The 24,891-nt window shown below is 41.1% G+C and overlaps 1 protein-coding gene across 7 annotated transcripts in view; it reads left to right on the top strand.

Moving 5' to 3' along the window:
- QKI (QKI, KH domain containing RNA binding) overlaps positions 1–24,891 on the top strand; it is a 140,096-nt gene that overhangs the window by 87,795 nt on the left and 27,410 nt on the right. For all 7 annotated transcript variants that reach the window (XR_006786113.1, XM_045842676.1, XM_045842677.1 and 4 more), the window contains exon 4: positions 18,199–18,342. Coding sequence is in view for 6 of the 7 variants with exons in the window: in XM_045842676.1 (XP_045698632.1) it covers positions 18,199–18,342 (144 nt within the window). In the remaining variant the exon portion in view is untranslated. The remainder of the gene's footprint in view (positions 1–18,198; positions 18,343–24,891) is intronic.

Here is a 24,891-nt window from a genome sequence, read left to right on the forward strand (position 1 = left end):
AATGGAGTGAAAAATTCCTATGGGACTACAGTCATTTAGATGCTTCATTGTGGACCTAAAAGTCCTTGTGCAGCACATAGCTGTATTTTGTTAGCCAAATTATAGTAAGAGATTTGGAAGAAAAGTCTTGGGCTTTTTAGGGTTTTAGATGATGGAAGCAGTGTAAGATGGGGGAAATGTATGCCTGCAGGACCTGGACTCACCTAGTTCTTACCAAGTAGAGTTGTCCTCACTGTTTATCCACTGAGAAGTACAGGTATGTTAAGTATCTTTACACTTTGCAATTGTCGGGTTGTCCAAAAAGTCTGTTTCGTTTTCTCCATAAAAGAAAAGACACACTTTTCATTTTCACTAGTAACTTTATTGATATGGATATTTTGAGTATGTCAGTTACCTCCCACATGGTATAACATTAATTGTTCTCAGTTAGTGTCTTGGTTTGATCCCTCTCAACTTCAGCTGGTCTACCCAACCACAGAGCATCGTCCAGTAAGAAATCTCCAGCATGAAACTTCACAAACCACTTTTGACACATTTGATCAGTCACAGCACCTTCTCCATACACTGCACAAATCTTTTGTTCCGTTTCAGTTGTGTTTTTATCTTTCTTGAAACAATAAAACATAACGTCCTGGAAAAGGTGCATATTTCCTTCCATCTTCAATGTTAAAATGGCTACACAAAAATTGACCAGTTTTGAGTTTTTTAAATGCACACTGATATGGCAGCTGTCGCAATACAATCTGACAAAATTGTTCTGAATGAATTTAAAGATAGCTAAGCACCACTAGAGCCATCTTATGGAGAAACTAAACAAACTTTTTGGCCCACCCAATATTAGGAAGAGAAAGAAATCTGCTTATAATCTATTAATCATTTGGACAATCCAGTATTATATTTTTGGTCACCATCAGACATGTCCTCCAAATTATTAGCCAAGAATGCAGAGGTATGTTATTCATAGGAAGTGTATTTGCTGTGTGCTGGTTGTGCATTGCACCTATCTATATGACTTGTAAAAACAAACAAACAAACAAAAAAAAACAGACGCTTCTGACCCATCCCTGTGATAATGTCCGGTGGGGCCTGGATGCCTATCTAAATATTTTTCCAGTTGAAATCGGATAATCTTAGAAGACTTAAATATGCCAGGTAATCTTAAATGTTACAAATACTTTAGGTAATAAACATGAAAAGACTAACCATGAGTTTGATTTATTTTTATCAGTCTCATCTTAATTTTATAACTTTCCAAAGTCGAGAGACACTACCAAAAATTGTTACAGCCCAGGTCATTTGAGGTGGGCAGTTGCACTTTTTATTTTTAAAAAATACTGTATTTTTTTTTACATTACCTTTTAGTCTCCATATACCCCCCTACCCTCAGCAGTCACTACGTGGTTGTCTGTGTCCATGAGTCCTTTTTGCTTTTTGCTCGGACCCTCCATCCCTAACCTCCCCGTAGCTGTCGTTTTCCTCTCTCCGAGTCTGCTTCTGTTTGGGATGTTAGTTCAGTCTGTTCACTAGATTGCACATGTGAGTGAAATTACATATTTATCTTTCTCTGACTGGCTTATTTCACTTATAATAATGTTTTCCAGGTCCATCCTTTTACCAAAGGGTAAAATTATCTTTTTTTACTGCCAAGTAGTATTTCACTTTGTGAATATCCCATAGTTGTTTTAGCCATTCCTCTGCTGATGGACGCTTGGGCTGCTCCCATATCTTGGAGGTTGTAAATAACGCTGCAGTGAACAGAGGGCTGCTCATGTTCTTTTGAATTAGTGTTTTGTGTTCCTTTGGATATATTCCCAGAAGTGGGATCGCTGGGTTGAAAGGCAGATGCATTTTCAGTTTTTGAGGTATCTCCACACTGCTTTCCCCAGTGCCTACACCAGTCTGCATTCCCACCCACAGTGCAAAAGGGTTCCCTTTCTCCCCATCCTCTCCAGCACTTGTTGTTTGTTGATTTTATTGATGATAGCACTTGTCACAGATGTGAGGTTGTATCTCATTGTGGTTTTAATGTGCATTTCTCTGATGATGAGTGACATTGAGCGTTTTTTCATCTGCCTGTTGGCCATCTGTGTGTCCTCTTTGGAGAAGTGTCTGTTCAGGTCCTTTGCCGATTTTTTTATTGGGATTTTTTTTTGGCGTTGAGTTTTATAAGTTCTTTATCAATTTTGGATATTAACCCTTTATCAGATGTATTAGTGAATATGTTCTCCCATTCTGTGGGTTGTCTTTTTATTTTGTTGATGATTTCCTTTGCTGTGCAAAAACTTTTTAGCTTGATACAGTCCCATTTGTTTATTTTTCCTTCTGTTTCCCTTGCCTAGGGAGATATATCTGAGAAAATACTGTTATGAGCTGTGTCCGAGATTTTGCTGCCTATGTTTTCTTCTACAGTTTTTATGGTTTCAGTTCTAACATTTAAGTCTTTGATCCATTTTGAATTTGTTCTTGTGTGTGGTATAAGAAGGTGGTCCAGTTTCATGTTTCTAGTCCAATTTTCCCAACACCTTTTATTGAATAAACTGTCTTTAGCCCATTGTATGTGCTTACTTTCTCTGTCAAATATTAATTGACTATAAAGGCGTGGGTCTATTTTTAGACTGTCTGTTCTATTCCGTTGATCTATGTGTCTGTGTTTATGCCAGTACCAGGCTGTTTTGATTATTATGGCTTTATAGGATAGTTTGATATTAGGTAGCATGATTCCTCCAACTTCCTTGTTCTTTCTCAGGGTTGCTGTTGCTAGGTGGGGCCTTTTGTGGTTCCATATAAATTTTTGAAATGTTTGTTCTAGTTCTGTGAAATATGTCATTGGAATCTTGATAGGAATTGCATTGAATCTATAGATTGCTTTGGGTAACATGGACATTTTAATGATATTAATTCTTCTATCCTTGAATATGGTATGTGCTTCCACTTACTGTAACTTTAGTTTCTTTCTTTGGTGTCTTATAATTTTCCAAGTATTGGTCCTTTGCATCCTTGGTTAGGTTTATTCCTAGGTATCTTATTCTTCTTGAAGCAATTGTGAATGGGATTGTTTTCTTGATTTTCCTTTGTGTTAGTTCATTATTGGCACATGAAAATGCATCTGATTTCTGGATATTAATTTTGTATCCTACTTTGCTGAATTCATTTATCAGTTCTAGTAGTTTCTTGGAGTCTTTGGTGTTCTCTATGTACAATATCATGTCATTTGCAGACAAATGACAGTTTTGCTTGTTCCTTTCCAATTTGGATGCCTTTTATTTCTTCTTCTTGTCTGATTGCTGGGGTAAGAACTTCTGGTACTGTGTTGAATAAGAGAGATGAAAGCAGATAGCGCTGTCTTGTTCCCGATACCAAGCAGAACACTTGTGGTTGCCATGTATGGCTTTTATTTTATTTAGGTATGATTCCTCCGTTCCCACTCCGCTGGAATTTCTGTCATAAATGTGTGCTGGATTTCATCAGATGGGTGCTAGATTTTCCTGCATCTATTGATACGGTCATGTGGTTTTTATCCTTCATTTTGTTTATATGGTGAATGTCATTTACTGATTTGCGAATGTTGTACCAACCTTGCATTCCTGGAATAAATCCCACTTGATCATGGCGTATGATAATTTTGATGCATTGCTGTATTCGGTTTGCTAACATTTTATTGCGGATTATACCATCTGTGTTCATCAGGGATATTGGCCTAAAATTTTCTTTCTTTGTCGTTTCTATATCTGGTTTTGGAATTAGGACAATGCTGGCCTCATAAATGAGTTTGGGAGCCTTCCCTCCTCTTGAATTTTATGAAATGGTCTGAGAAGCAGAGGTGTTAGTTCTTGAAATGTTTGGTAAAATTGCCCTGTGAAGCCATCTGGTCCAGGGCTTTTGTTTGTTAGGAGTTTTTTTGATTACTGCTTCAATTTCACTAGTGTAATCTGTCTATTCAGATTCTCTGGTTCTTCCTGATTTATTTTTGGAAGATTGTATGCTTTCTAGGAATGTATCCATTTTGTCCAGGTTGTTCAGTTTGTTGGCAAATGGTTCAGAATATTTTCTTACATTACTTTGTATTTCTTTGGTATCGGCTGTTATTTCATTTCTGATTTTATGTGGCCTTTTCTCTCTCTTTTTGATGAGTCTGGTTAAAGGTTTATCAGTCTTGTTTATCGTTTCAAAGAACCAGCTTTGGATTCATTGATTTTTTTGTATTCTGTTTTTAAGACTCCATTTCATTTATTTCTGTTCTGATCTTTATCATTTCCTTCCTTCTACTCACTTTGGGCTTTGTTGTTCTTTTTCGTGTTCCTTTAAGTGTGATGCTAGATTGTTTGAGCTTTTTTCTTGTTTTTTTGAGATAGGCCTCTAATGCTATGAACTTTCCTCTTAAGATTACTTCCCCAGTGTCCCACAGATTTTGGATTGCTGTATCCTCATTCTCATTTGTTTTAAGGTATCTTTTGATTTCTTCCTTGATTTCATTGACCTGTTCATTGTTTAATAACATTTTATTTAGTTTCCATGTCTTTGTGTGCTTTTCAGTGTTGTTCTTGTGATTGATCTCCAGTTTCATAGCATTGTGGTCAGAGAAGATGTTTGATGTCATTTCAATGAGACTTATTTTGTGTCCCAACATATGGTCTATCCTAGAAAATGTCCTATGTGCACTTGAAAAATGTGTATATTCTGCTGTGGAATGAAATGTTCTGAAGATAGCAATTAAGCCCATTTGGTCTAGTGTGTCATCTAGGACCGCTGTCTCCTTGTTGATCTGCCTGGAAGATCTATCCACTGAAGTCAGTGGGTGTTAAAGTCCCTGACTGTGACTGTTTCTGTCCATCTGGACCCTTTATGTCCATCAAGATTTGCATTGCGTACGTAGGTGCTCCTGTGTTGGGTGTGTAAATGTTTACTAGGGTTATATCCTCATTGGGTTGTTCCCTTTGTCACTGTGTAGTGTCCTTCTTTGTCTCTTACTGTAGCCTTGGTTTTACAGTCTGTTTGCTAGGTATAAGTACTTCTACCCCAGCCTTTCTTTCTTTTCCATTTGCATGAAATATGTTTTTCTAGTACTTGACTTTGAGTCTGTGTGTATCTTTCCCTCTGAGATGGGTCTCTTGGAGACGACATACATATGGGTCTTGTTTTCTTGTCCATTCAGCTCCCTTATATCTTCTGGCTGGAGCATTTCAGCCATTTACATTTACGGTGACATTGAAGACATGTATGTAGTGCCGTTTCATTGTTGGACGGTTTTCCCATGTTTGTTTGTTTTCTTCTTAAAGCAAGCCCTTTAACATTTGATGCAGTACTGGCTTGGTGTTAACAATCTTCTTTAGCTGTTTCTTGTCTAGGCTCCATATTTCTCCTTCAATTTTAAGTGATAGCCTTGCTGGGTAAAGTAGCCGTGGTTGTAGGTCCTTGCTTTTCATCACCTGAATATTTCATGCCACTCCCTTCTGGCCTGAAATGTTTCTGATGAGAAATCAGATGACAGTCTGATTGGTGCTCCCTTGTAGGTAACCACTTGCTTTTCTGTTTTTAGGATTCTCTCCTTGTTTTTAAGCCTTGTCTTTGTAATTATGATGTGTCTCACTGTAGGGCTTTTTGGATCCAACTTGTTTGGGACTGTCTGAGCTTCCGGAACTTGTATGTGTTTTCCCTTCACCACATTATGGAAGTTTTCGGTCATTATTTTTTCAAGTAGGTTCTCAACCCCTTGCTCACTTTCTTCTCCTGGCATTCCCACGATGCAGCTGTCGTTCCACTTCGTGTCCGAAATGTTTTTTAAGCTCTCCTCATTGTTTCGGATTCTTTTTTCTTGTTGCTGCCCTGCCTGGGGGTGTGTGCCTACCTTGCCTTCCAAGTGACTGATGTGAACCTCTGCTTCATCTGACCTGCCGTGTATTCCTCCCAGTGTATGATTTGTCTCGGATATTGCATTCTTTATTTCTAACCGGTCCCTTTTTATGGTTTTGTGTCTTTTTTCATGCTTTTGAGTATCCTTATAATCATTACTCTAAACTCTCTAACTGATAAATTGCTTGTCTCCATTTCATCTAGTTCTTCTGGAGAATTCTCCTGTTCTTTCATATGGGGTCTGTTTCTTTGTCTTCCCATTTTGGCTTCCTCTTTGTATTTTCTGCCATAGTTGTTAAACTAATTAGCAATCAAGCCAATCAGTTGCTAAACTAATCAAGCTGTGATCAGCAGCTGAGCTTAAGCACCACGGGGCAGGGCAGAGGAATTCCTGCAGGTGGGGCTCTTGCTTCCTCTCGGGCTGAGGCCATTTGGAGAGAGTTCTCTGCCTGAGAAAGATGGCTCCTGCGGTGTAGGGGCAGCAGCACATGACTCCGCCCGGGGATCCTGTTGCTCCTCCTTCAGCTCTCTCCTCAGGTCCACCGACCCCAGGCTCTCCTGAAGCATCTCAAGCCCTCTCTGCCCTCCCTCCACCGGAGCCCAGGGTAACTGGCTACAAGCAAAACTTTGTGTGTTAGCCCCTTAAGGGGCTCTCTGCATCTCCAGCCGTCGGCCTCTGGCAGACACAGCTGTTGGTTATCTGCGTTCCTTCCTGGCTCTGGTGCTGTAGGCTTAGGAGCCCAGCTTGGGGTTTAGACCCCACACCTCTCAGGGGGGACCCCTTAGAAGACCTAGGAGAGGTCTTCCTTTTAAGCGGGGGTGTAGGAGTGGCATGTTAAAGTGTGAGGTATTGTGAACCAGTCACTGTCTTAAAACCCTTTCTTCCGTTCATTCCTTGCAACCCTCAAGCCTTCACAAATGAGGGAATACATTCCCTGAGGATAGTTACTGTACTAACCTAGACCCGTCAGGTGTAGTACACGCTTGCGTGCCGTAGTGAATTTCGATGCCTCACTCATTTTAACTAAAAATAAATATTCTGTCACTACTTATTTCAGCTGCCAGCCTGTAAGTTCTTTGGGGGCTTGTCTGCCCGTTACCTGCCACTTGTCTTGTTTACTAGCAAAGCGCCTTCTGTGGAGTAGGAGTCAGTTGGTTGAATGAATGAATGAGCATGTGAAGAGTTGCTCAGTGCTGCGGAGACAGCGGGACCGAGGCACTGAAGTAAGGCCGGCGTTGGAGTCTGTGTCCTCTCCCCACTACTTTATACGTGTCCTGTCCCCTCTGGAGGACAGTGAGCGAGGAGAGACCGTCTCGTTTGCTGCCTTCCTGTGTGACCAGTGCGTTTTATTTGCGCTCTGTTCTGTAATGAGCAAATGATGATTTAGGATTTGGAGCAAACGCAACACTCCGGTTATCAATAAATGTGAATAATTGATAGGTGCTTAAACCGCATGGAATGTAAAGCAGTTATAAACCACACGCTTTCTTGTCCTTACCAAATATAGCGCTCCTCCTCCCAGACTCCCTCACAGAGATGCAGTGCCTAAATCAGCAGTCATAAATTAAAGTCATTGTTCTACAAAATTACAGGGTTTTTAATGCTGTTTGTCACTGGTGGGTTCAAGATTACGTGAAGGCAGCTGTGAATTAATATTTGGGCAGCGTGAATGCTATAAATATTCATGGTGGCATCGGACTGAACAGGACATTGCCAGCTAACAGCTACAGATGCAGGAGCTGCCTTGCCTTCTGTCTGACTGACCGTGTGCTGTCGCTGTCGCTGGCCGTGCGACGTCAGGGCCGCAGGCACACTGGCCGTGGGTCTGCAGGGCGCGCCTCGCTCTGCTTGGGGTTGTAGTTCGTTCATCTGACTCAGGTCTTTGTCTTGTGTGTTTCCATTTTGATTTTGCGGGAAGCAGGTAAAATAGTTTTGATATTGCCTGATTGCTTTTTTTAAAAAATAGATCTTGCGCTGAATTTTTCAGGTATTTAATTTTTCCCCCTATTCCACATAGGAAATACACAAGTAAAATGCAGGAGAAGACAACATATGGCTTAGGAGCTTAGTAATCATGTACCCAGTATATTTTATTTACTTGTTATTTTCAACTTATAATGTAGAAATTCAACCCCAGATGTTTCTTTTAGTGCATACTTACTATATAAAAAACATTGTGTTGGATGTTAGGTAAATTGTTTCTAACATATAAGGAGAGTAGTGTTTAGCATGTGTTGAGTGAAGAAAATGCATAATGATTTTAAAAAGCTGTGAATTGATTATGGTAACATGTATAGATCTTGATAAACTAATACGACATTTATGCGTGGCATGTTATTTCATTTATAAAATATGTGTACGTATAAAATAAGACAAGAACACAAATACTCAAGAAGCCCTAATGAAAACATCAAAAGAAGTGCAAGTTCAGATCTGTGTGGGGTCAAAGCAGAGAGAAGTAAATACGAAGCTATTGGTTCTGTACCAGGCTCCTTTTTAGACATTTTTTAAAAGCACCGTGCGCAAGTAGGAGAAAGGTGTGGAGGAACCATCTTGCTCTGTGGATGCTTACTGCTCTGTGGGCCGGGGGCAGAGACCCTGGCGCAGCATGAGGTGTAAGGCTCCTGCACAAGGGAAGTGGGGGAGTGAAATCTGACGGAGGGCATGACTTGGGAAAGTATTATGGAAGCAGTAGTATTTGAACTTCTTCAATCTCACTAACTGTTTTCCAAATAAATCCCTTTTATAGCTCTTTGAGTCTTTTGTGTCACCCTCCTGAAGTAGCATGGGCAAGTCCTCTTTTTGGGAGACTGCCGCTCTCTTCCTGTGTCCTCGCTCCTCATCCAGACCCTGTGGGTGGGGCGCTCCCTCCCGCTCTTCCCTCTGCTGGTCTCTGCTCGGGTCAACAACCCCCCCCCCAGGCCAGGGGGTCCTCTTTAAGTTTCTTTCTCCTAAAAATGATGTTTAAGAATCATGTTGAGTTTCCATTTAATATGTCTAATATATTTTTATTAACTGAGTTAATTTAAAAATAGGTTATCTTAGGCTAGTGCTCTTTATCCCTACAGTACTTTGTCAGTTTTATTTTCTCAATTATTACCTTTAATCATGTTAGTTTATTTGCTGTAGCTGTTACCCTTGTGTTTATTGATGTTTATGTCATTTTCTACACTCATTTGTTCCTCTTGGATTATAGAGAGCGGCCTTTTCAAACCTCTCAGGAGACGCTAGGCACTCCTGTGCGCTCTGCAGACAGGACGCACTTTCACAGCGTGTCGCCGCGCCAGGGCGTGGCTGCTGTGCTTACCTTTGCTCCATGGGCGAGGTCGCGGCGGGTCAGGTGTTTGCAGCACTAACTCGGGCCAAAGTTTATATAAGGATTTTCTGCCACGTTTTTATTTTTGTTCTCACTCTATTTTTAAATGGCCATGTCCAAAATTGTTTTTGCATATTACAAGAAGCCTTGATTAAGAGTAGTTTTAATTTTGCTTATCATTTTGCCCTGAACTGGGAATATGTAAGTTTAGTTGGGACATGCATTATTTACAAATAAATTAGTGGAATTAATATATGAACACCGCAAGGAGGTCATTTCAGTGTTGTGATTATAGGAGGTAGATGTTTTGTGAGGGGTAGTATAGAGAATACTTCTTTCATTTTTAACTTGGAAAAGCATTGACTGAAACAACAATGTTCTTTGAATTTAGCAAATTGTTTCATTGTGCCTAATTTAGTAAACATGGATTGCATTTCTGCTGCCTATAGAGACTTGTCTAGATCATTTCAACAACCTGAATATAAAATTATTCTAATCTTTGTTATTAATGTAAAATAATTTCCTTTGAAAATGTTGGACTCATCAGGTTCAAGTTAAAAAATATTTTAGGTCAACTTTATAACTGGAGTCAGTGAGCAATTATGTAAAATCATTTTATGTCCAATTTCTTAATGAACATTGCCTAAACAGAGATGGTTGTGTGGATAAGCTTTATCACTTGGCTTAAAATGTATTGATATGTAGTCATAAGAGTTCATTGGGACCTTGGTTTACTTGAATATATAACATTTGGATTCCTGTCTGGGAGCTTTTGGCATGTGAACTTTCACATTAAGAGCACAGTAGGGGAGAAGTCTTGTGCTCATTTGCTTGACTCCAAATCTATAATTAAAAGAGTCTCTCAGCAGGGGTTGGGACAATCAGTGTGTTCTGATGCCGTATGTTATAGAATTACTGTATTGTTCAAACAGATATTGTAATTAGAGCATAGTTTAAAACTTCATAAGACAGTGACTCATTGAGTTTTTAAGTTTATTTTTAATACAAAAACAATCATAAATAATAGTTTCTCATATGTTGAGAATTTTTAAAAAATATTTTCACCCCACTGTAAACAGCAGCTTCAAAATGAAATGGATGATGTTTTATTGAAAAGTAATGGTTAGAACCTGTAATTATCCCTAACTTACTAATTACATATAGTATTAATTCCAAATTTTAGTTTTAATAACCTTACCTTTTGAGTCTTTGGAGGAATTCTGTGTAAGTGCCCACAAACTTACATTTTTATATATTTGTGTCGTTGAAATTTGATAGGCAGTTCTCTCATTCTGGAAAACAACATTTTTGTAGGTGTAAGAGATTTTCTTAACCAGTGCTTCTCTGCTAGCTTTTGATACTGTTTTTCACGTGACTTATTTAGGAATTCATCTACTGGGAAAGAATACTTGATGTGGACTTAAGAGATAAACCAGTATTAAAAAAAAACAGAACCCAAATTTACCAAATAATCAACCAATTTTTTTTATCTGCATCCTAAGTTTCTACTGTATCTAAAATTCTTTGAGGACAAGATGTGCTTAGAACTTCTGCAAAAAAAAAAAAAAATGTTTAAGGGTAAATGATAGAGTAGAAAAATTCTAAAGGTTGAAGATCTGAGTTTTCTGTTTCTGGGTCTTTTACTAATATATGAGGCTATTTGGGAGAAATTGGATTACTTTCAGGGCTCTCGTATGGGTACTGTCTTGTGTTAGGAATGAGTGGTTGAGAATGCAGGCTCCAAAATCACGCCGTGTGGCGCATTTACCATGTGTGTGACTTGGGCGTGTCAGGGCCGCCTCGCCCTCCTTGTTACCGTGGTGCCAGGGGCAGCAGTGCTGCCCTCCTGGCTGGTGGGACGGCCGGAGGAGGTGGTGTGTGTGTTGCACAGCACTCAGCAGAACAGTCGGTGTTTGGTCGCCCTCATCATTGTCACTTTTTCCGCTTCTCAGGTTGTTTCTTTATTGTCGCCTGAAAAGACTAAGCACTATTTGGAATTTACTTCTCAGTAGTGTGCTCCTCGAGAATGTAGAACCATAATAAAGTATTACGGTAATCATGTCTAACTGCTCCATAGTCAGGTATGGAGAGTGTTATAAAGTTGTTTTATATGCTGCTAAACTGTAATTTATTATACAAATAAAGCTATATTTTATTTCCTTGAAGACTGTCTCGTCATTTCAACCTCCCTTAAATCAAAAGGTCAGTGGTTTTGTGCTTTGAATATATTTATGTACAGTGATTGCATGTATTTGTTTTTGCAGTCACTTTGCTTGTTATATTAAGATATAACTTTAGTCTTGTAGTTTAAAAAATAGTTTGTCCCTTATACTTCTTCTGATGCATTGAAACAAGGCATAGAGGTGACAGAGTAAAGGAAAAGCAGTGTCTTGGGTGGGACGTGAAATCAGACTGCAGCAGCATCGTAGAAGATCTGGGAGCGGTGGCCAGAAGTAAGAGAACAAGAATAGAAGATTGTAAACGGAATGGCAGCTTCAGCAGGAGGTCGAAAAGAGGCAGGCCCAGGAGCGGACACACAGTCTGTGAGCGGGGGACTGGGAGGGGCCCGGCGCAGCAGGGGCGGACACAGTGACGGCGCGGGAGGGCCCTGCGGGGAACGCCGCAGTGCGGTCTGGTCCTGGGTTGTGAGGGCGCGCCTCAGTAACGCAAGCTCAGTGGCTGAATTTGCTGTGTATGTGCTTAAGGCCAGAGATGTGTACAGCCAGTGTGTACATGCTGTTAAGAGTATAAACATCAGTGAGCCATGGTTCTGGCATTTGACTGGGACTGGACTTTCGAATAGCTAGAATAAGACAAGCTCTTATAACCCTGAGTTATAATATGATAACTAAAACGAAAGATAAGTAAAAGTAAACATGAAGGAAGGATAAAGAGGAGACATTCTGGACATCGGTGGGGAGTTGCATCAGGTTACAGGTGTCAGAATCCATGTTTGGGAATAGGCCAGTCTGTTCACCACGTGGAGGGAGTGGGAGGATGGTGTGGGGCGGCGAGCAGGACATGACGCCGGACGGCAGTGCGGACTGAAACGAGCGGGTGAAAATGTGACCTCTCGCTCAAGGCACAAGTGGCTTACGCAGAGGTTTTTCTAAAAATCCCGTTGGTCCTTGTCCTCAGGTTTAAACAATGCACATTGATTCAGGGAACTGAGGATCACCAATAGCTGAGACATAAACTGTGGACCGGTTTGGAGAAGGACCTCCGGTGAGCCGCGGTTTGGAGGTGCTGACGGCGCGTGCGCCGGAGACCGGGTGGGCGCGTGCGACGGGCGGTCGGCTGTGGAGTCTGGGGGGAACGGGGAGGGCCGCTGCGCCTGCGCAGTGGGGAGGGCTGTTGGTGCATGACGTGGAATGACACTGCTTTGGGTGGCCGTGCGCAGACACTGTGGTGATCAGTAGTAACACAACAGACATCGCAGCAATCAGTGACGAGGAGCGGTTTTTCCCTACATTAGCGTCTCAGTCGTTGACTCCTGAAATGCTATTTGAAATGTAACTAAAAAGAAATTAATGCCTCATAGGCCCCTGTTACTAAGGGTTAACCATTTTTCGTGTATATTCTTTTAACTCTCTTTGCTTTGTTTCAGCCTTTTGGGGGGGGGTCCCAAATTATTTTTTGAAGTGAGAGATTTGGGAAGTATGTTCTCGATGTAGGTGTGTGGGCATACAGAAGGACACAGCTGTGGTCTTACTCCAGGTCCCGTGTGTTTCTGACTGAAACGGAGCCTTCACGGGCACTTTTGTGGACTTCTGCAGTCCCTACTGATTCCAGAGTCCCTTTACTGTCTAAGAGACAGAGGGGGACAGAGGGAGATGTTACATTTACATTAAATAATAAATGCAAATAAACATAAGAATGGAATCATCTCAAAACCTTCTTTAAAATGAAGTCTGATATGGTCACATTAAAAATACACAATTCTGTAAGGCCTGGCATGGAATTTGCGGATTCCTGCCCCTTTTGCTGTCTGACTGCCCTGCTTCCCCTGAGCCTTCTACTCTGGGAAGAGATTCTTTGTTACTACACTGTGCGCTTGTCGTGCTCCAGTTGAGTCTTTTTTCATCTCATTTATTCAGCTGTGGTAAGAACTCAGTATGCCCTTTTCATTCGAAACTCTTACAGTTCCATTTTATTTTAAAAGTATGTATTCTGCTAATGATTTTTCTCTCTCCTTCCCTTTTCTTGGTGAGACATCTGTCATTCAGTTTCTGAACCTCTTGGACAAGACCTATAATTTTTATACTATTCTGTCATTTTCTGTCTGTTGTCCTTGCTTCTAGTTGGAGAGAGAATTCCTGAAGTTTTATCCTCTAACTACTCTATCCACTTTTCATTTCTATTATCATATTTTTAGTGTCATTCTTTCTTATGTTTTGGGTTGGCCAAAAAGTTTTTGGTTTTTTCCATAGGATGTCTCTAGTAGTGCTTAGTTGTCTTTAACTTCATTCAAAACAGTTCTGTTAAGATTGTATCATGACAGCTGTCATATTAGCATGTGTTTAAAAAAAACTTACCAAATTGGTGAATTTTTGTGTAAACATTTTAATATTGAAGATGTAAGGAAATAAGTGACATTTTCGGCATATTATGCTTTATTATTTCAAGAAAGGTAAAAACACAACTGAAACACACACAAAAAAATGGTTTGTGCACTCCATGGAGAAGGTGCAATGACTGAAGGAACGTGTCAAAAGTGGTTTTGCGAAGTTTTGTGCTAGAGATTTCTCACTGGACAGCGCTCCACGGTCAGGTAGACCAACCAGCAGATAGCGATCAAATTGAGACATTAGTTGAAAACAGTCAACATTATGCCACGCTAGAGATAGCTGACATACTCAGAATATCGAAATCAAGCTTTGGAAATCACTTGCACCCGCTTAGTTATATTAATGGCTTTGATGTTTGGGTTCCGCATAAGTTAAGCCAGGAGGTGGGGAGAGGGGCCATCCACCTTCTTGACCTTATTTCAGCATGCAGTTCTCTACTGAAATGTAACTTTAACAAAAACATTCCATTTTAAAAACAAGTTGTAACCGATGATGAAAAATGGATACTTTACAACTATGTGGAAGGAAAGAGATGGTGAGGCGGCAAGCAATATGAACCTCCAGCCACACCAAAGGCCGGGCCTGGCACAGAACAGGTGAGGTACATGGTGGGATTGGAAGGGAATCCCCTCTTATGTGCTCCCTCCGTAAAACCAGATGAGTAATTCCAGCAGGTAATGCTCTCGGTTAGACCAACTGGAAGCAGCATTCCGTGAAGGATGTCTGAAATTAGTTGACAGAAAACACGTGATCTCCCGTCAGGATCTTGCAAGACCGCGTGTCTCTTCGATGACCGGGCAAAAACTGTTACAGCCTGGCTGGGAGGCTCCGGTTCCTCTGCCGTATCCTCCAGACATCGTACCTTCAGATTTCCCTTTATTTGGGTTTTTATGAAATTTTCTTCATGGAAAAAATTTCAGTTCCCTGGAAGATTGCAAAAGGCACCTGGAACAGTTCTTTGCTCAAAAAGCTAAAGTTTGGGGGAGATGGACGAGTGAGGTTGCCCGAAAGATGGGAGCAGGTGCGGCACAAAACGGAGAACGCGTTGTTCGGCAGTTACTGATGAAACTGTGTTTTATCTTTACTTAAAACCACATTTTTTGACCAACCCAATGTGTTCTTACTTCTTTTAAGAGCATTTTCTACTAGTTTTAAGGATGCAGTATCTTCTCCTAACTCTGCAGATTTTTTAGTTCTTTCCTGCTCGGGGGTTGCTTTGGTTCTTTTGTTTGTTGGGCTGGTTAGACTCCCCACAGCAAGGCCTGCCAGTTGCCTGCCCCCAGTGAGGGGCTGGCGGTCCCTGCCGTGGGTGCAGAGTGACGGGGGACACTGGACGCCTCGCACTCCAGCGGGTGAGGGGCCCCGTCAGCTGCCCCAGGCAGTGCAGCTCTTTAGCAGTACATTTCTAGTCTTGCCAAGAGGGAGGGGGTGCTAGAGAGCCAGCTCTTTGGGGGCAGGGCTGCGGAGACTCAGCTGCTCTTGAGTGGGAATTCAGTGTCGGAGTTTCAGCCTCAGCCTTCCCCGCCTCCTTGCCTCGTGCTGCCGTTTTTTTCCTGCCTTTCTGGGCGGGGGGCGGGAGGATCTATCTGCAGTGTAAATTGGTTCCTTCTCGCTTGGGTTGGGCTAAGGCCCTCCTTAACTTAGCTATCTGCTTTCTAATTTCTAAATGGTTTCTCATTCTGAATTTGTACATTTTGAACTCTACTATATGAAGTCCGTCTAGGAAGAGTCCAGCCATTGTTAATAAAACGAGAAAGGTTTGTGCGACAGCGATGTAAGCTGGCAGCCAAGGGGAGCGGACTGGAGTGCTCATGCGTGAACAATGACGACTTCACTGTACTAGTCAGTGGAGGCAGTAGATGCTGCTGAGTGAGCGTGTGTACTGTGTGGCCATCTCATTCAAAATGAGTAAGTGAATAGAGCAACAAATCTGCATCAAATTTTGTGTTAAGCTTGAACATTCTTCTGTGGAAACTATTCGGATGATTCAGAAGGCCGTACCTACGGGCAACTGGTGAATGGCAGCTTCGTGACGACAGTGTGCCCACTCAGGCATCACATCTCGTGCAGAGTTTTTTTGTGAAACATCAAATCACCCAGGTGACTCAGCCCCCCTACAGCCCAGATTTGGTGCCCTGTGACTTCTGGCTTTTCCCAAAACTAAAATCACTTTCGAAAGGGAAGCGATTTTACACCATTGATGAGATTCAGGAAGCTACGACAGGGCAGCTGATGGCGATTGGGAGAACTGTGTGAGGTCCCAAGGTGCCTCCTTTGAAGGGGGCTGAGGTGCCATTGTCCTGTGTACAGTGTTGTTTGTATCATATCTTCTTCAATAAATGTCTCTATTTTCGTAGTACGTGGCTGGATACCTTCTGGACAGACCTGGTATTTTTTAAGAATGTTAGATGGGAGTGAAGGAACACAGTTGAATTATAATTTCACCAACTTTGTTAAGTTTTTCTTTCAACAGTTTTAAAACTAAGCAAAACTTTATTGTGTAACAAGTATTAGAATAAGTATAGCTGTCTTTATTTTTGTATTTTTAACTGACACTTAAGTTGTGGAATTGAGCATAAATTTACCAAGGCATTTTGCAACTCACAAATCTACCCCTTTGATAAAGCGTAAAGTAGAGTTGTACACTGCCACCTGTTCTGTGTTTCTGTCGTGCAAGCGAACATCCTTCCCTTCTAAAATCTGGTTTTGTCTCCTCAGTGTATACAGGTTTCTGTGGTGAGTCACTTACAATCTTAGTTTTCATTCTTAGGCCTTCCTAAAAGATTCTGGATTACAAACATTTCTCAGTTCTTTTTGTATCCGTGTCTTTATGCATTAGTGTTTCTCTCTCAGACAGATGCGCACACACACTAGACTTTAGTGTCATTTTCAGTGAACTGTAACACCTGTGTCCGTTCTAGGTTGGTTAGGGTTAGTATTTTTCTCATATGTTACGTTTTGGTGCCTCTTGGCCTGCCCGTGTATTTCTGACTCGGTGCCAGACAGGGTGCCTGCGGCCTGTGCGGCGGGCGTTTGTGTTTATGTGCATGCTCTCGACCTTCGTTCTGGGGTGTCAACTGTTGCTGTTGCCCTTGGAATTTTAAGAAACCCCATCTCACGCCTGTGAGCACACTGTGCTGACTCTGAGTTCACGCTTTGGAAGCACACGCGTGGCCTGCCATGGATGGGTGCTTCGCCTCGTTTCTCACTTCCCCGCACAACACGCAGATGCACCTTCATAGTGGTGATCGGAACAGAAATAAAGGCAGAAGTGACAACTTATTCCTATTTTTATTAGCTAAGCTCTACATAGATTTATTTTTCTAGCATGGCCTCTCAAACATGCAAGTTGTAGTAGAAACGTGTTCCATACAATGGTTCTGTTGGATCAGAGCCTCACAATCTAGTAAATACAGACCTACAAGCGATATTATCTCTTGCTTATATGGTACCTTGCGCTGAGACAGGTGCATTTATTATGCCATTTTATACTTAAAATAAGTGTATATTCTCATTGTGTTTAATATTAAAATTACATTTAAAAGTTATACACTGTAAGTTATTTATAAGTATATTATCCCTAAAACTTAATTCAAGAGGCAGGTCCGACATTTTTCTCTCTTAGGTGAAAGGGACACGTGGCCAGCTCTACTTCCTAGCCTCTTTGTAACCCGACAGTGTTTCCCACCTGAGCTGTTCCTCCTGAGGGTGCTTGAACTCATCACGGAAGGAGGTGTAGACCTTCTCTGTTAAACTAGTACTTACGGGTGGATACAGTTAGAGACTGACCTTACAGTCCACTCTTTTTAAAGTGAGCTAATGACGGAAAGGTGGTTTTTCTTACTGCAATTATAATGAAATAGTTCCTTAAATTCTACTTGAAATGCTTAAAACGGATGACAGCTCTCTCACATAATATCTTTTTATAAAATACTTTACTTAATCTTGAATTCAGCCAGTATTATTAAAAAGTAATTGTAACAAAATGAAAAGATCACTGAATTTGAGTTTCCATAACTTCGATGGAGATCCTAAATTGGCAATTTATTAGCTATGTGACCTTGATAATGACACACTTAAATTACCGGTAACCCTGATGACCTCCTATTTACTTACAGTAAAATGTAGAAGTAACAGCCTGCTTTTCACGATGACCTAAGGATGACGCCGCAGATGAATTTCCCAGGACAGAAGAGCACAGCGGGTCGGGGTGGCCTTGCTCACGGTCCCGTCCTGAGCCTCTGGCTGCAGGCTCGGTGTGTAGCACATGCTTCCCCCGCACGTGTCGAGTGAGCTGTGACCCGCCGGATTGTTTTGTCAGGAAAATAATTCAGAATATTTATGATGTCATCATGGAAAAATAATACATAGCTTAAATAATTGACAACAGATGAGTATTGTAAAAAATGTGCTTTCTTTTTGAAAAGAAAAATTTGTAATAGTGATTTTTGTCCATTTTCTAGGAGGAACAGAACAGAGGCAAGCCCAACTGGGAGCACCTCAACGAGGACCTGCACGTGCTGATCACCGTGGAGGACGCCCAGAACAGGGCGGAGATCAAGCTGAAGCGGGCCGTGGAGGAGGTGAAGAAGCTGCTGGTGCCCGCAGTAAGTAGTCGCCTCCGGAGCCTGGGCCTGGGCCCCGGCCCCGCGCGGTCTGACTCTCCACTGTTGCACGGCTATTGCGGTGAACAGGTTGGTTTCAGTGGTTAGAAATTTTATTTTGAAAATACAACCATAATCTCTCACTTCTTTAATACAGTAGACAAACAGACGTTTGCTTACATCTCTTTCCGTGGGAAAGCATGCTCATTTTTCGTGAGGGGACCGAACTCAGCGGCCTACTTTTTCCAAAGTCGCGTTACTCTGGAGTCACTCTGTTACGTGGTAAAGCATAAGGAGAGTGATGAAAGCGTCCCTTTTTTACGGGCCAGCGATGCGTGCACAGAAGCCGGTGCCGGTGCCCGACGTTTGTGTCGGCCGAGCCGTGTCGGCAGCAGCATGCTGAGTTGCCGGTGGGGCTCCTGTCCCCTTGTGAGTTCTCCCACGGCTTGACAGAGAGAGAGAGAGAGGGAGAGAGAAGGGAAGTGCGCGCTTTCACTAGTGTGCCAGGCACCTGTGTGTTCTCACCCCCCACCCCCGTTTCCACTGTCACCGTCTAGCCTGCCAGTCCCCGCCCCTTTGTCTCTTCTCCGTGGTTTCGGAAACCCGTCGTGACTTCAGAAATGGTGCTTGAGCTCCTACCAGAGTATTGTCTTTTCCAACGGAAAATAAAAGTAAATTATTGGTTTTCTAAGACATTGAAATTTTGGTATTAGTAAAATATATGGAAGTGTGGGCGCCAACTTTCTATTGAAAAAAACGAGCAATACCATTAATATTCTGTCTAACAGAAATTTGTTCACATTTACATAAATGGGGAGAAGGTCTACTGTTCTCTACTTCCCAGGTGGTCTGTTCTGTAAGTAAACTTGCAAATTATAAAAATTTCCATCTAGCCGACAGAATTAACTCCTTGTAAGAACATGATTCCATGTAAATTCTGTTTGATAGGTCTTACAAGGAATACAAACAAACAAGTTAAATATAAACTAAAATCTGTTAATGTATACTATTAAACCATGTAATTTTTCTCCTTTTTAAAACTAGTTGTGCAATATTGAAAAAATTTACGGAAAAGGATTTTTTTCCTAAGCATAATGGGCTGCTAGCCTCATGATCAGAACAAGTAACTTAACTTTCAGCCCTTTTTATGTTGTATGTAACTAAAAATACTCAGCTCATATAACTAAACAAATGATTTCACCTAGTATATTAAGTAGAGCAGTTGTCTAATAATTAAAACTCTTACCGACCTATTAGATTATTCTAATATTCTGTAAGCTACTTTAGTTCTAAAAATTATTAACGTGGAAAAGAACATTCAGTTAGAAATCTACTGTGTTATAATGCACACGTTTTGCCCAAGTTTTTGAGTGAAAAATAGGGATGTGCATTACAGATGGGTGGTACTGAGTGTGCACTATACATGTGCAGTGCCAGAGTGCGGGTGCGCGTTATACATGGCAAAATACGGTAGCTGTCTGTCTTTGAGGAAGTAAGCAAACTTCTATGTCTGTTTTCTCATTTACACAATGAGAATGGATCACATGTCTTCTAATGACCATTTTGGTTTTAAAATTATTTGTCTTTGAGTATTAAAAGGTAAAAATAGATTTTAAAAGAAGCTTTTTAAGAAATTCATACAATTTATATTTTAAAGGAAAACACTTTATATGAAATTCAGATTCCATTGTTCATTAACGAATGTTACTGACACACAGCCATGCTTATTCATTTACAGTGTCTGTGGCTGCCTCTGCGTTCCCGTGGAGGAGCTGAGTAACTGCAGCACAGATCTTATGCCCAGAAAAGCCATTTCCTGTGTGGCTCATTGCAGGCAAAATTTGCCAATTTCTGGCCTCTTGCATTAGTCCGCATGGGAGATGATAATGGGTGGGGCCAAGGTAGCCATAGTGGCCAAGGTGAAGCATGGTCTTATTCTAAGTATATTTTTTAAAGTGAAGCTGGCAGGTTTTGCTAATGGACTGTCTGCGGCATGTTAGAAAGCGTTGAATCAAGAATGACATCAAAGTTTTTAGCCTGAACAACTGGAAGGATATAATGTTATTAGCTTGATGAAGATGGTGTTGGTAGGATAAGACCGAGGGATTATTAGTTTAGTTTTGGACCTAGAACATTTGAGATGCCTGTTGCCTATCCAAGTGTAGCTATGCTAGTGTTATGTTCACATTAACAGATACTTACTCCAGGTTGACCCTGTTTTAGGGCTGTGGAGCACAGAACATTGTTTAACGTGAGATCCTTAGAACAGTTGGCATTTTCCTGACTGTATTCTGTGAGACCTTTTTTCATAGGTATTCGGGTAAAGAAAGCCTTTAGTATACTAGTAAGGATTATGAACCTCTGGTAGGAACCATTTCCGAATTTAGTTGTCCATCAAAATCTTTTCTGAGAATACTTCACATTTAGTGTTCTAGAGGTCATCTGAGAAATAATGTGGGAACTGTCAGGTAAACATCAATGTGTGGTTGCCTCCTCCTGCATGCCCCTCAATGGGGACCTGGCCTGCAACCCAGGCATGTGCCCTGGACTGGGAATCGAACTGGCGACCCTTTGGCTCTAAGGCCAGTGCTCAGTCCATTGAGCCACACAAGCCAGGGCTACATTATTTTTTTCTAATGGAGGAATTTTGAAGACATGAAGAAAGAAAACTCTTCTTAAGGTTTTTTTCCCCCATTCCTTTTTAAACATACAATGAAACCCATTTATTTTAAGTATAGAGTTTTGAGTTTTGAATCTGTAAGAACTTATCATCACTTCTCCATCAAGATTTCTGTCACCCCAAACGTTGTCTTAGTCTATCAATTAACGATCTTTCTCCCACTGTCCCCAGTCAAGTACTGGGGTTACTTTTGCCTTTTCTTCCCTTACAGTCTCAAAACTTGATTTTTTTTTTCAGTTTTATTGACCTATGATTGACAAAAATTATAGAACATGATTTGATAAACAATAGAAATTGTGAAATAGTTAACATATACATCACTTTACATAGTTACCATTTTCTAAGATGTACCCTCTTAGCAAATTTCAAGAATACAGTACAGTACCATTGTCATCACCATGCTGTGCATTGGTTCCTCATCATTGGTTCATTGCTTATTGAACGTTTGCACCCTGTGACCAGCATCTCCTGTCCCCTTTCCCTTGCCTCCTAGCCGCTGGCACCCACCTCTCCAGTCTGGTTGTGTGAGGTCAGCTTTCATATATGTGCAGTTTACCTGTTCTGAATTTCCTGTAAAGGGAACTTATTTTGTGCCTGGAGTCAGCATGGCTTTTTTGGAGGTTCGCTCATGCTGTTGCATGTATCAGTGGGTTGCCCTTTTCATTGACAGTTAGTATTCCACTGAATCGACAGGCCACAGTTTATTTATCCTCTTGCCTATTGTGGTTTCAGTTTCCATTTCTCTAAAGACAAATGAGGTTGAGCATCTTTTCATGTGCTGTTTGGCAATTCATGTATCTTCCTTCATGAAGTATCTGTTTACATCTATTTTATTGTCTTCTTTTGTACTGAGTTTATTGGGTTGTCCAAAAAGTTCATTTGGCTTTTTTCACAAGATGGCTCTGGTAGCACTTAGTTGTTTTTACCTTCATTCCGAACAGTTTTGTTGGATTGTATTGTCACAGCTGTCATACAAGTGTGCGTCAAAAAAACTCATCAGTATTGTTGAATTTTTGTGTAGTCATTTTGATACTGAAACTGCAAGAAAATATGCAACATTTTCCGCATATCATGCCTTATTATTTCAAGAAAGATAAAAACGCAACTGAAATGCAAAAAAAAAGGTCTGTGCCGTGTATGGAGAAGGTGCTCTGAACGTGTCAGAAGCGGTCTGCGACGTTCCGTGCTGGACACTGCTCGCTGGGCGATGCTCCACGGTCAGGCAGACCAGTCGGAGTTGACAGCGGTCAAGTCGCCGAATCAGTTGAGGACAATCAGCATTCTACCGCGTGGGACGCGGGAGACAGCCAACATACGCAGAATATCCAGATCAACACAGTTATTGGTGAAAATGAAAAATGTGTCTTTTACTTGACGGAAAAAATACAGACTTTTTGGCCAACTCAATATAACAGTGTTTTCTGTATATGTTGGGAATCTTTTATAAGACAAATATTCTAATCTGTAGAGCTTACCTTTTATGTTTTTGTGGGAAAGCTTGTAATTACAGGCTTAATGTATTTGTAAAATATTGAACTTTTCTGATTATTTTCTTGTTTTTGTATTCTTCAGGGAATTTGTGTATGTCATCTGAGTTGATAAGGTTTCTGTCATGAAGCTGTTCATAACATTCCCTTTTTCTCTCAAGGTCACCCAAGTCTGCAGCAGCGCTCCCGCTCCTCCGCTTGCTCTTCTTTCTGCTGGTCGTGCCGGCTCGGAGGGCTGCGTTAGTTTTATCGCTCTTGTCTGAGAACCAGCTTTGGGTTTTGTTGTTTTCTCTATGTGCTACTTTGTTTGTTTGTTTGTTTGTTTGTTTGTTTAATTTCTCTGTTTATACTTTCCTTCTACCTGATTTTGGAGCAATATTATTATCACTTTTCTTAAAGGTGGGCCATTAGTGCTTTGAGACCTTTCTTTTTTTCTGAGACCTGTCTTTTAAAGGTTTAAATTTCAATCTGAATAATGTTTTAGCAGCATCCCCCAAAATAATATTGTATTGTGTTTTAATTACCATTTAGTTCAACATATTTTCTAATTTCTTCCATGATTTCTTCATTAACGCATGGATTATTAGCAAATTTTTCCAAATATTTGGTACTTCTCTGTCTTATTGTGACTGATCGATAATTTAATTTGTTCTGCACAAAAAATTGTATTCTGTAACATTTTAGTCCTTTCGAATCTACTTAGGATCTTTTTATAGTCCAGCATGTGGTCTGCTTTGTGAATCCCATGCACATTTACAAGCACATATATTCTGCAGTAGTTGTGAATGTGCAGTGCAAATGTCATTTTGGTGAAGGTGGTTGAAAATGTACAGATCTTCTCTTTAATGTTTCCCCCCTAGTTTTTTTTGTTAATTACTGAAAGAGGTGTCTGAAGATCTCCATTCATTCACTGTAAAAATATCCACACTAGCATGTTCTCCATGATCTCACTGAAAGGCAAACTAAGTTGGTGTACTCACATGCATTGCCAAGTATTATATTTAATATGTTTGTTTAGCTTACATAACCTAAATGACCAGGGTTTGGCATCAGTAAGAGATCTCAGTTCTTTTTTGTATAATGGCAGCTTCCCCCTGGTATTAAACCTGAAGTCTGTTTTCCCCCCACAATTGCAGTTCTGTTTAGCAGCACGTGTCCAGGCAGGTTGCATCCAAGCGGTACATACGTGGCAGTCGGCGTCACAGACAATGCTAGAGGGGTTCATAGGAAACAAGCAAGGTGAGCTGGGTGCTTAGGGAAGAAGATATACATGGTTTGGTGAGACTTGAACTTGAAGTTCCACATACAGATTCACAGAGACAGAGAGGATTGGTGTATATGCATTTTAGGGCTGGCAAGTTGTGCCTTTGAGGTTATTGAGAGTGATGACAGATGCAATAAGATTTACACAAATCATGGTTAGGGACTGTCTTCATTTGTAAAATTGGGTTGTTATTGCTCACTTCCTTAGAAGTCCCTGGGAGGTCCTAATTATTATTTTAATTATGTAGAAGTACGAGACACATGTTTCCTCTTTTTTCCTTTTATTTTCTTATATGGTACATAGACTGGTTACTTCAACTACATTATTGACCATATTAGTTACCACTTCAGTTCCTGGTCACGGGATGGATGCACCCACCGAAAGAAAGTGATCCTGTTACCTGCCTACAGAAATTCTCATCGCTAGTTCTGATCTCAATATACGCTTTTGTTTTCAGTGGCATGATAAACAAGGAAGTCATGAAAACCACATATTAATGTTACTAAAATTCTGTACATTGCCCCACTCCTCAACACACACACACTCACACTCTCCCTCTCAGCCACCCACTGTGGCACCTACCATCTCAGGTCTTAAATACCATTTCTCTTTCAATTCTCATTTCAGTGAGTTAGAAAACAGTACATGTGCGAACCAAAGTGTCACAGGTTCGATTCCCAGTCAGGGCACATGCCTGGGTTGCAGGCCATGACCCCCAGCAACCGCACATTGATGTTTCTCTCTCTCTCTTTCTCCCTCCCTTCCCTCTCTAAAAATAAATAAAATCTTAAAGAAAAAAAACAGTACATGCTATTTTTTGTATTCGTTAGCTAGGGCCTTATGGATATGTATTCCATGGTCTTTTCTGATCTTCTCCAAAGAACCTAAAAGCACGAGAAGTAGAACCGGGGGAACGCTGTGCTGGACTGTGTTGATAGGAAGACTGAGGAAGTAGAGGTGAGAGAGACTTCCCTGACTCTCCTCTCCTCGCTGTGATTTTTCTTCCCGTTCCGTAGGAATGAGGTGAAAGGTTTCGGGTGAGGTAGAATACGGTCCTGGAAAGACTAAAGGAGTAGCTGAAGTTACTCATGGTATTCTGGTATCGTGTTCGAGGACAGCCA

This window comes from Phyllostomus hastatus, unplaced genomic scaffold, assembly GCF_019186645.2.
Source record: "Phyllostomus hastatus isolate PE091 unplaced genomic scaffold, TTU_PhHast_1.1 phas_contig_40, whole genome shotgun sequence".
NCBI lineage: Eukaryota > Metazoa > Chordata > Mammalia > Chiroptera > Phyllostomidae > Phyllostomus > Phyllostomus hastatus.